We start from the raw sequence: 12,956 nt of genomic DNA on the forward strand, positions 1-12,956 counted from the left end.
TCTTCCCCATGGAAGGCAGATTGTTTTTGAGTAAAGTGGAATTGTACCATCAGGAAGAGACAGAACAAGCCAAGGTGGTGGTTCGAGATAAGGTCAAGGTTTCACAGCCATGTAGATCAGGGTTTCTCAACCCGGTCCTCGGGGACCACCAGACGGTCCATATTTTTGCTCTCTCCCAATTCCCTGCCAATTGGGAGAGAGCAAAAACGTGGACCGTCTGGTGGTCCCCGAGGACTGGGTTGAGAAACCTTGATGTAGATGATCCTTTTGACCGGTAAACAAGCACTGTGGTGACCTATCAACTTCAAAAGAGTGCTTTATCGATTCTTTTTGTCTTACACCAGACAAAACATCCAAGAGCACGCAAGGAAAAAATAATCAACTACACCATCATCCTTTGTTATCTTCTCCAAATGTCGTGTCAGCGGATCACAAAGAAAGGGGAACAATTTTATTTGGAACATAATTTGGTGACAAGGACAATCTGTCATGTTTGTTTCATAAAATGTTCTTTCCAGTGCTTTCATGATTTCAACGGTAGATCCCGGTCCTATTAAGTTGCAAAAAGTGTCAAGTTTTAATCAGGCATTGTCAAATCAGTTGCGGGACAGCCCTATCGGGTAGCTTTTTAGAGTCGACCAAAATGAATAGCCTGATTAGCAGATTATAGCTGTTGTTGACTGATATTAGGGCAATTCTCTGGTTTAAATACTGATCTGATAGCTGAACAGAAGTGTGAATGACCCATTGAGAATTTCTAGTTATACACCCAAAACAACTAGCTTGTCCAAGACAACGGTTAGCTTATTTAACAGTAAATTAACAAGGCTTTAATAGTGGAAAAACTGATTGGGCTTACGGTCTAAATCAACAACACAATTCCCCTAGCAGAACACATGCATAAACACATGCTTACAGACGTTTTTATTTAACGTAAACTATTTACAAAGGATTATTTTGAAGTAGTGGCATTAGGGATGCAGTCATTCAGTTCAGTGCTGGGGTGTATTCTGGAGATGCACACCGCACTACAGGAATGACATTTTTTTCTAAAAGGCCTTCGGCTGCAACTGTGGCTCATCTCAGTGTTTTAATCAATCTCTGACTGAGGATTCGTGAGGTGGGACAGATGCACAGTGCTCAGAATGATAAGTCCTCCAGGCTTGGTCCCCAGAGTCGGGGCTGGAAGGAACAGAAACGTATTTGCATTGTGTGGTGAGAAACAGCTTCAGTTCTCACACCATTATGACACAACCCAGTGTAATGAACTTCACTGATTTTACAACTGCAAATAAATCCAAAAAAACAACACCAACTGCATAAAAAAAAAGACCAGGGTCCACAGGTGAATTTATGCCTGGGCTTTTCGTACGATGATGGCTAAGATCTTCTAATCTGAGGATGAAAAATGTTAGGAGTATTTGTGGGTGGAGCGCACGAGAAATTCATCGACATTCCTCCTCGTGAACAAGTGCATCTGCCCAAGGGGCGATGCGACGTCTGGGGCACAAGTGCCACCGTGTCATGCATCATCAAACACAACAAACGTTGAGATTAACAACAGCGTATAACAGAATGCTCCAGAGACGGGCCATGTTCCGCTCTTCCACTCTAGCTGGTGGGAAAAATGCTTAAAGCTCCTTGAGGATGGTAAACAAAAGCAAGCACTGACATTAAGGAGTCTCCAAAGAACAGAAACTTAATTCTCTCCCTCAATATGAGAAGCTGAGTGAAGAGTCCCTTTCAAAAGAATACATTACATCAAATTATTTTCATCCAAGCATTTTGAAATGTTCCGCCAGGGTATTACTTTTAGGGAATTGCAGATCAGAATATTAATTAGAATATCAATCCTGTATGAAGACAAAATTAAATGAGCAGACGTTCAAATAGCATTTAAGATGGGGGACATGATATGTATCGGTATAATTTGAAGCTACTGAGAACGCTGAGGGGACTTATTTAACAAGTCAATAGAAATTAGCAGTTGGTAGTTACACATGTTGCACCTTTAAAATTAGCAATAATTATTTTACGATTGGCACCTAGTGATATTATTTAATGTTAACGGCTTAAATGTAGCCTCATGAGGTAAGCCTCATAAAACATTGATTAGGGAAAGGTTAAAACTGCCCACCCTTAATTACAGGCACAAATATAAATCTACCCTGTGGTTATAATATGATATTTGGCTGACTCAAGGTTTTTTTATCCAAAGTGACTATGAATTTTTAGCCATTTCCACAGCTGGATATTTTACTGGAGCAATTCATTAGTTTCGGGTGCTAGGGTGTGCCCTCCAGCATATTGGGAAGCCTTTTTCGTTACTGTATTTGCTGAGTGGCCTTAAAGTGGGATGCTAAACATTTTCTGTATATTCTTCAAAGTAGAGTATGAACTGTTTAATTATCCGGTAATATCCAGTTATAAGGGTCTAGCCTACCAAAGTTTTGGGAACACAAGCAACTGATTTAGCTGTATTTAATTACAATAAATAATGAGAAACATCTAAAATGCAATTTGAGCTTCTTAGATAACAATTATTGATAGGATGAAAAGACGGCATAGGTCCCGGTGGCCAATCGTGCCCCAGATGCACTGAGGTAGTGATGGGTATCACCCTGATGGGGCTGTCCTCGCACCTGCACCTTTGCGTGATCACACAGGAAACGGGAGGAGACAGAGGCCAGGCTGCCGTATTTCATTTAATTAAAATGCCCCATTTATCATTTCCCTCAATTTAATGTTTTTGCAAACAGTCCAACATTCATTTCTTTCTCTTCTTGAAAAACTCAGTGAGAAACCTAGTACTTTTAACCTCTGATTCGTCACCTTGTCAATGCGCGCATGCACACACACATACACGCACACACACGTCTTTGTGGGGACTCTACATTATTTCTATGGCCGTAACCCCAATCCTGACAATGACACTCTTAATCCCCACCCAGCCCTAACATTAACCACAAGTAACCAAATGAAATGCAAGACTTTTCCCATTTTTAGATTCCTTTAATTGCAGATTTTTATAAAACTGAGTTTCCCCTTGTGGGAACCTAAGAAATGGTCCCTTCAACTTCAAAAGAAAAGGTGTTTATCATATTTTTGTATATATAATATAATACATAACCCACACAGACACATACATACACAGGGACACACACAAACATATACACACACAGCACATGTGTCGACCACAAAGACCCTAATGAAAATAAGACCAAAGTAAGACCCATGTCAGAAGGCATTTCCTATACATCAAAAATATAAAAACACTGGTTTCACTGGCTGTGATTCTAAACACCTACATAAAAAGGGGCCTTACCCTAAAGGTGTAGTTCTGCTGTACTTCACGATCTACAGGTGTCAGCAGCTTCAGGTACCGCATTAATCCAGATGGGGTCACCGAGAAGACTGTGGTGTAGTCGTCCAAGGATATCTGCACCATTGGGTCTTTGGTCTAAAACAGAATGTTACATTGAATACTAGTTTCACTTTCACTTTCCCTCCGTGCAGTTACAGGCGAAAACGTTGCGCCGCATTGGAGAGGTATCACACCGTACAGCACGCAGTAATCCTTCACAAAACACAGGAAAATCATCCACATCAAGGATGCATTAATTGTCTGATAGCAACTGATTACAGAATCCCTTATCAGACAAGAAGGGAAGCGTATCTCTGCGAATGGAAATTACAGCACTACACAGCAAACTACTGCAGCAAACAAATCATTGTCAGAAATCACGCAGCACACCACCTAATTATAATTGATTAGGTGATAATTGTTTCACTTATCCGTGAGATAATAGCATATTATTCTGAATTTGGAATAAAGACAAAAGACCACAAAAACCGGATAGGGCATAGCACCTCTTGAAGTAAACAGCTGAAAAATTAACTTGAAGTTTATGAAAATATGTATTATAATTATGTTATTACACAAATGTCTAATGAATTATATTAACCGCTTTCTTTTATGATGACGTTTATATTGCAGTTATGCTATTTAAATTGGATCAGCAGGTGACATATGAGGCAGTATGCTATCACGCATCAGAATAATAACCAGCAGTGCTACATTAATATGAGCAGAAACATATCCAGCTATGGCCACACGTTCATACAGAGAAACTAAGTCTGCAGTCATACAGTTTCTAAAATTAACTGGACACACTTAAACCATTAGGGGACCCTTAAAAGCTCTTTTTGTCTGACCAAATAGGGTAATTTATAATTACTTATTATTAACAGTTAGCAAAAGGCGTACATATAGACAAATATATTTGCATTCAGTTTCATCTGAGATTTAAGTCTGTGACATAAAGGCTGGATACAAATACAGGAGCTGCATCCTTTGAAGTACAAGGTCTCCGAAGGCGCAGCCTTCACACACCGCAATGTAAGATGGGACAGTGTGGCCCTTGGATAATCTCCTATTTGCATCAGCAGCTGTCCACGCCCTTACCCTGGAGTCACGAAGGGCCGCTCCTATCACATACCTGGGACACGCCCACTTTACCTCTGCGCAATGAACCCTGGGATATGTTGGGCTGTGAAGGATTCATCGGGTGCATCCCTCATGGCTCAGCAAGAGGAGGGACGCATTTCTAGACTGCGTGTTAAAGAGACTCTGAAATGGGATGGCCGTCTCTCAGCGCTGTCATGCATTCGGCCTTCGAGCGCAGCCTTAGCAGGATGCAGCCTCTGAATTCAGACACAGTAATTGTATGACTAACTGAATGTTTGTATATCTATGTATTCAAATGCTAAAGAACAGAACAGAAGTCTCTGTCTAGCTCATTTTAAGTCTACCAGATTCAACAGAATGATAAAGCACCGCGGATATAATAATTGATGCAAATATCTTTAACTTTATCAGTCAACTTACTGAAGTGCACTACTTTTTTGCTAAGTACACATTTAGCTGAGGTAATGCTGGGTAACTAGAACCATTTGTGCTGATTGACTTCCCCTGTCCTTCATTAATAACCTGCTCATCCTTGGGCCTAGTAAAATCAACCAGGTCCTGAGTGCCGCCCTGGCCCTGGTGCATTTAATGCCATCCACGCTAGCATTTTTATATCGTCAAAATAATTATTTTCTGCACTATGTTGCCTCTTTAAATGCTGAAATGGTAAGTGCTTTATGCGTTTCATAAAGCACGTTGTTCTGTGCACCGTGCCCAGGTCATGTGGATCTATAAAGCGTCTCTCTGTTCTCACTGCTCCTTTTAAAATGTGGTATGTAATTTCAGATTCATGACATTCTGGATTTTTGCATAAGTTCTGATACACACATCAGAACTACTCTGTATGAACCACGGTCGGACAAAAAATAAAAGAGAACATGAATAACAATCTAGGAAAAAGCATCAATAATTTATCTGCTAAAAAATACCAATGTAGTATTTCATAATTTCAGTGTATTTTAGTGAACCGATTATAGCGTAAACTCCTACAGTGAATTCAAACCCATGATAATTCATAAAGGAACATAAGCAAGCCTGGTAAACAGAAATTCACTGGTGAAAGAACTAGCATGCAATAAAAGCATAATCAAATCAAAAGAATTACACCACAACACTGCAAGCAATCATTAAAAATTTAGGTGCAAGGCACTTATAAGAGCACTTAATACGTACAGGTGTGGCGTTAGGCTTAAGCTAAAACAAGGAGACACAAGATACAACATAGCTATCAATTAATGAGATGTTACATAAAACCGAGGGCAATATATATATTGTACAAATGTATCTTCGATATGACTCAGTTACTGATTTATTTTTTACCATTAGTAAAGTCAGTTTTGCAATTTGCAAGACGACAAAAATAATGCCAAGTATTGTTCACAAATAAATTCCAGGAGCGAGGTCCGTGAACAATGAATTAAAATCCTTCTGAAACATGGACACGCAATGAACGATTACGCACAATAGATTCAGCTGTTTCAGTCTTACCTCCTCAATATCGTTGTCCAGGGCAATAATTCGGAGTGGTGATGTTAGACTGCTGCTGTTGGAGACAGTGGCTCCCACAGGTGCCGACTCCAAGATGAAGCCCTGATAAGTGGACGCTTCAAAGTAAGGCGCTTGGTTATTCTCGTCGAGGACTTCTATGTGTAAATTAGCGAACGCTGGGAGGGGGTGCCCGTTATCCTGTTCTGCCTACGAATAAAATGAAATATTTCTCATGTTTAAAAACTGCCGATCAACAACATCGTGCAAAAGGATGATTCAACCATTACACTGGCAAATACAATGTTTATTCACAAATAATTTATGCTGAAGAGAAATGTATTATTTGTGAGACCTTTCCGAGATTTTAAGCACTTTTTAATTAAGATGCATCACATAATTAGTAGCGATCCATTTCTCCTGCAATGGTTGGACAATATTTGTTAAGGCTGCATATGTGCTGTCAAAGTTGACTTTAGCAGAAAACTATTTAGATAAGTATAATTTGCTAAAAATAAAAAGAAGTAATCTAGCACTGATCCGAGTTAAGGGGTTCCGAAATATGGAACCTTCCAGGTACTATTCTGCCATTGTCCTGACTGAGCAAGTAACATCAGGGGTACTGCATAGGGAATGGGGAAGTTAGGACAATTCTAAAAGCCCCTAAGTGACAGGGGCCTTCAAAAAATTTAAACATAATATGATTGGCCTGGGTTGGGGGCCCAATATGATATTCTTTTGTGGGGCCCAAAATCTCTAAGGACACTCCTGGGTAACATTAACGGGTATGGAGAGACAGTGAAAAAAACTTGTTAAACATGAAAAATCAGGAATTGCTATTTGAAGCATTTCATAGTAATTTTGAGTGTTTTTACCACCTTAAAAATGTATGCAGCTTGACAAACAGAAACATGACCTCACCAAGTGGTAGACACCAATATCAGTATATCCAATGTGCACCTTTTTCCAACACAGAGCATGCTCAGTCCACTAACACTATCACAAAATGATTTTACTGAGCAAAATAAGATTAGTGACCTGACGTAAATAAAAACGGGCCCAAATCTCATAAAAATATTGCCTTGATAGTAAACATGGAGAGGTAGCTACTCCTAACTATAACTCAGAACAGAAGTTGAACTGTAGGTGTGGCCTACTCATCGCTTTGATCTCACAAAAGTTTGCTGAGGATAAAAATTCAGCAGGAAGAATAACTCACTTACTCATTTATTTTTGACAAGCCTGAAAATCACCATATAGAAGTCACACCTTCGTTACCACTGAGTGCTGATATCTCTAATAACAGGGAGGCTATACCAATTAAACCTTATCTCACAGGAACTATGATCCTTCTAATTACAAGGAGTTTCTCTGTATGAACGTGTGGCCATAGCTGGATACAAATTGATTTGGCACCACGTCATTTTTGATTAAAGCTGGTCCGGAATATAGTTATTTTTAATTTCCTCTGGAATTAGATCAGAATAGTTGGTTGAAGTGCTAACGTATAATTACAGTTTAAAAATAACTAACCACATTCTGTTCTACACATAGATGAAGCAAATTTACAATCAACAAACAAATGCAGTTGCTCCCCGAAAAATAAACAAAAGGCTTGGGATTTATAGTATGTGGGGAATGGACAACAGGACTGCATTGCAGCATGCGAGTAGCCCTCCTCAAAAGGCACATCTCACACACGGAGCACTCTGCAGGTTCCCGCTGCTGATGTGCCAAACTCTCAGAGGGGCAACGATAATGTTTAAGGCTATTTATCTGTGTAGTACATGTATATTTGCTCAGGAAAAAACAGTTTAACATTAGAACATATACAAATGAACAATAACACAATAAAAAACCTTGCTCCCAGTTATGTCTGTGACCTCAGCCATCCATCCTCTCTCTTGGTCTCTTCTCTCTTCCGCAGCTTCCTACTTAGTGTCCCTCCTCTTCCGCAGCATTCCTACTTAGTGTCCCTCCTCTTCCGCAGCATTCCTACTTAGTGTCCCTCCTCTTCCGCAGCATTCCTACTTAGTGTCCCTCCTCTTCTTCAGCAGCATTCCTACTTAGTGTCCCTCTTCTTCAGCAGCATTCCTACTTAGTGTCCCTCCTCTTCCGCAGCATTCCTACTTAGTGTCCCTCTTCTTCAGCAGCATTCCTACTTAGTGTCCCTCTTCTTCAGCAGCATTCCTACTTAGTGTCCCTCCTCTTCCGCAGCATTCCTACTTAGTGTCCCTCCTCTTCCGCAGCATTCCTACTTAGTGTCCCTCTTCTTCCGCAGCATTCCTACTTAGTGTCCCTCCTCTTCAGCAGCATTCCTACTTAGTGTCCCTCCTATTCCGCAGCATTCCTACTTAGTGTCCCTCTTCTTCTTCAGCAGCATTCCGATTTAGTGTCCCTCTTCTTCTTCAGCAGCATTCCTACTTAGTGTCCCTCTTCTTCTTCAGCAGCATTCCTACTTAGTGTCCCTCCTCTTCTTCAGCAGCATTCCTACTTAGTGTCCCTCTTCTTCTTCAGCAGCATTCCTACTTAGTGTCCCTCTTCTTCAGCAGCATTCCTACTTAGTGTCCCTCTTCTTCCGCAGCATTCCTACTTAGTGTCCCTCCTCTTCCGCAGCATTCCTACTTAGTGTCCCTCCTCTTCAGCAGCATTCCTACTTAGTGTCCCTCTTCTTCCGCAGCATTCCTACTTAGTGTCCCTCCCCTCTTCAGCAGCATTCCTACTTAGTGTCCCTCTTCTTCAGCAGCATTCCTACTTAGTGTCCCTCCTCTTCCGCAGCATTCCTACTTAGTGTCCCTCTTCTTCAGCAGCATTCCTACTTAGTGTCCCTCCTCTTCTGCAGCATTCCTACTTAGTGTCCCTCCTATTCAGCAGCATTCCTACTTAGTGTTCCTCTTCTTCAGCAGCATTCCTACTTAGTGTCCCTCTTCTTCAGCAGCATTCCTACTTAGTGTCCCTCCTCTTCCGCAGCATTCCTACTTAGTGTCCCTCTTCTTCCGCAGCATTCCTACTTAGTGTCCCTCCTCTTCAGCAGCATTCCTACTTAGTGTCCCTCTTCTTCAGCAGCATTCCTACTTAGTGTCCCTCCTCTTACGCAGCATTCCTACTTATTGTCCCTCCTCTTCCGCAGCATTCCTACTTAGTGTCCCCAGTCAAAAATATATGTGTAAATTGGATGGTTGCTGCAAATCCTGGGATGACCTTAAGAGAGGTTTTGAAATGGCTAAGCTGACATACTTTCACAGAAAAAACAATTTTGTACCAGCATGAAGATCATTTGAACTGCCTGAAAGACTTTTGCACAGTACTGTAAGTCTCAGCTAAACAACATATTTTGAATTTTGCCGTTAACATCAAGGGAGGCCCCTCGACATTCAGCAACAGCCTTCGGACTGCAGCATCAACGCGTGAACCATCTCCACTGTTTGTGCCCTCAGCTCCCCCATCTCTGCTAAACTCAAGCCAGCTTTGCCTTCAATTAACCGCTTTACTGCTATACTCTTCTATCACTCCATCTCCCATAGCATTGCTGGTTCCTCACCACTCAAACCATCATAAAGACTCTCTTTCTGTTTCTTGTGAGGTTCTTCCCTAATCTACAGAAACACAGATGCATCAGAATGCCAATGTAAATGCACTGCATTTCAAAAGTATTAACTTCCCCTGATGTATTTAGGCAGACACATTTAAGAAAACAGTTTCTGCATTACCTGGCCAGCAGTCGTTAGCAAAACTTTTAGTTTTTTATTATTGGAATTATATCAGAAAGGTCACTTAAATTAGTTTTCCCTCCAAACAGGCACGGATGTACCCTGCTTTGACGGGGGCCTTGAGACTGCACGGAGAAGGGCATGCAAATAGTTGCAAATTTCAGCAAAACCTGTGTAATTCAGAACTGTTTGCCACCTCCAAACTTACAATCCCGGCAAATTAATATTAACGGAGTTGCTTTCATCACGCTACTGATGGGAAGGGAATCTTGTTTGCGGGTTGAAAACCATTTCGCGAGTCATTCGAGTGTAACGGCTGATATATATATACATATATATATACGCTCTCCGGGTGTTTTCCCTAATTCACTGCGAGCCGAAGCTTAAAAGACGGATAGCGGAGCTTCAACAAAGCCTCGCACGTATAGTATGCCTTTCATCTGAAAGGTTATTCACTTTCTCTGCTGCCAACATACTGTTCAGTACGCTGGGAGAGCGGTAGAAGGGAAAACAGCAAGGAGAGGAATAAACTGCTTCCCTAAGAAAAAGGGTGGTGGGGGGGGGGGGGGGGTTTAGCTCTTTAATCCTGTCACGCTGACAGGGAGATGAGCAAATAGGATAGTGTCAGCTGGCATAGGATCGGGGATGTACGGGGCGGCTGCTCTTTCAGGGTTACACAATGGCTCAGAAGAGTCATAATTTAGCAGTCAGGTTCCGTTTCAGCGTCCCCTGTGAGTGCCATCCGAGCAGCGGGCTCACGCTCCGTGAGGCACCAGAGGGACCATGAGCACGACTCCGGGATCGACGCGGTCTACATTTCCTGTAACCTCCCTGTGCCAAGGGAAGGGTAACAACTTCTGCAAGCGCTTCAAGATCAATGGCAGTATGTGTGTCCCACACGAGTCGCGAAAAGCCTAACATGGGCGCTTGCCTCCCCTCCTGGCTGACACTATGGAAGGGAAACACAGAATTCAAATCTGTGCAGCTCCTTTAGCCCGAGCGAGGGCCCCCCTTTACATTCAGCCCCAGCAAGTGAACCACAAGGCTTAGCGGGCAGACAGTTACCGACGGAAGCTATATTTTCATTTCCCGCGGTGGTACATAGAATGTTCTTTACAGATCATCACCTTCCACAAATTGGTCCAACAACCTTTACAGCGGTATAAAAAAAACTCTCCCTGATGTCATCGCAATAAGGGGCGAAGAACCAACACAGAGCACATAAAAACAGTGTCATTGCATCATTTTGGAATAACCGGAAAACGGTCAGCCTCCCAGGCAAGAAAGTTTCGCTCGTATTACCTTGATCACCAAGTCGAATTTGTGGTATTGATCCCTCCTAATGGGTTGCAGAAGTCGGAGCTCAGCTGTGGTCTGGTTGAGCGTAAAATACTCAGGATACGTCTCTGGTTTACCTAAGGGAGACGAAAAACACACGGCAGGTCATCCCGTGACGTTCGGAGACCAGTGATATCCCCCTAGTGAATGACTTATCTAGAGCATATTAAGTATTATTAAAATAATATTCTTTGAAGTTGTACATCCTGCATGACAGCCCCCCTCCCCCACAAAATATTCATGTGCATATAAATTATTCAGCAAGGTTTATTAAATATGCAGTCTTTATTTGGCCAGTTTATTTAAAAAATTAAAAAAAAAAAAACAAAACACCTGGCTTGTATCTGACAACCTGAGTCTAACCGGCTGCAGCGTTTCTTGACAGCCCTGGATGAACAGGAAGCTGTGGATCAACACACCCCCCCACCCCCCCGTTCCCACAGCTCATCTCTCTCCACAGGCGGCATCGCTCAGGCGGCCGCTGGACGCCCTGGGCCCAGGGCCCTCGGCGTGAGATGCGGGGGCCTCCTGGTGTAATGCCTCTTTCACAGTAAACAGTTCCTCTGCGAGGGCAGGGGGGCGTGAGCGGTGACTGATTGCAGATGACAGTGCGTTTGACAGACACCTACCAATGAGGATGGAGTAAAGAATGCCTGGTCGATCCGATGGGGGCTGTATATTTCGATCTTGATCAACTGCCTGAATGGTGGGAGTAACGTTGACTGGGTTTACTTTGCTCTGAAAAGAGATTTATTTATTATTATTATTTATTATTATTATTATTATTATTAGACGTCACAGGCACAAAAACCACCCACTTTTCTAAGCTTCCCCCCACCCGAACTTTACAAGAGTGTCGGAAATTAGGCATTCCTATGAAAAATGCCGAGAATTGAGAAAGGGAATAACTGCAAAAAATACAGCAGCACTGTCCGATATTTCCTGAAATGTTACAATTCCCTAAAAAAGAGGCTGGAGCTCACAAATGAAAATTATAATTAACATCTTACATTGTGTTGCAGTGCCTTGAGACTGCATTACTTCCTTAATTCCTGCGCATGAGATCCATTTTAAATCCTCAAGCTGAGATTGAATTACAGTACCGTGATAATAACAGGGTTGGCTGTGGACCACCGGCTGCCGCAAGATTTTCAGTTCGAGACAAGTCCGAACACACGTGCACACACATTTACATGTATGTAACAGTTTTATGACATTGTAAATAGTCTGTAGGGTTTGCAAACTGCCCCAGTGCTTTTGATGTAGCTGAATTTAGGTTTAAAATGGAATAATATAGATTTGCCGTAAGATTACTTGCGTGAGCGTGACAGTCTGTACGCGTGAGTGTCACGCCAGATGTGTAGGAGTTGGAATGAACTGAGCTGCTCTGGTGATAGGTATGATTCACATATGCCGTGAACAGTGTCAGGAAAATACGCAGACTTGGCAGCTCCAATGCTTTCCGTTCACTGGATCTGAGCTGGGGTCTGTACTACGAAGCGGGGTTACTGACTTATCAGGGTGACTCGTACTGGGCAAAATGCAAGTGAACGAATATGAATTCCATTTAAACTGTGGTACCTTAAATCCGACAAGTTACCCCGATAAGCCAGTAACCCCACTTCGTAGTACAGGCCCCTGGTCAGCTTCAGTGGATCTTCAACAGCCAAACAGCACAGGTAATCAATCAGGAGGCACTGAACGCTGACTCAGTATGTCCAGGTCCATAGCCATGAAACGTCTTTCAGATTTATACACACCTTCCATTGTTATTACATATCTGCTATGACAAACCATATAAGCATGCGAAAAGATACTTGCAAAAAAGTCTCATAAATACTGCTTCGAAATTATCGACTCAATAAAATGTAATTATTTTATTTTGGGTTTTGAATAATTACTTTCAATACAATTCAGTATCGTTACCAATTTTTTATTTGAAAAGTTTCCATTTT

General features: G+C 42.0%; 1 protein-coding gene across 2 annotated transcripts in view; it reads right to left on the reverse strand.

Moving 5' to 3' along the window:
• pcdh15b (protocadherin-related 15b) overlaps positions 1-12,956 on the reverse strand; it is a 155,563-nt gene that overhangs the window by 69,832 nt on the left and 72,775 nt on the right. For both annotated transcript variants that reach the window (XM_023830939.2, XM_072703571.1), the window contains 4 exons: positions 11,631-11,739; positions 10,966-11,078; positions 5,957-6,163; positions 3,326-3,460 (listed from right to left, as the gene is read on the reverse strand). In XM_023830939.2, the coding sequence (XP_023686707.2) occupies positions 3,326-3,460; positions 5,957-6,163; positions 10,966-11,078; positions 11,631-11,739 (564 nt within the window). The remainder of the gene's footprint in view (positions 1-3,325; positions 3,461-5,956; positions 6,164-10,965; positions 11,079-11,630; positions 11,740-12,956) is intronic.

The sequence above is a fragment of the Paramormyrops kingsleyae genome, chromosome 20, assembly GCF_048594095.1.
Source record: "Paramormyrops kingsleyae isolate MSU_618 chromosome 20, PKINGS_0.4, whole genome shotgun sequence".
Taxonomy (NCBI): domain Eukaryota; kingdom Metazoa; phylum Chordata; class Actinopteri; order Osteoglossiformes; family Mormyridae; genus Paramormyrops; species Paramormyrops kingsleyae.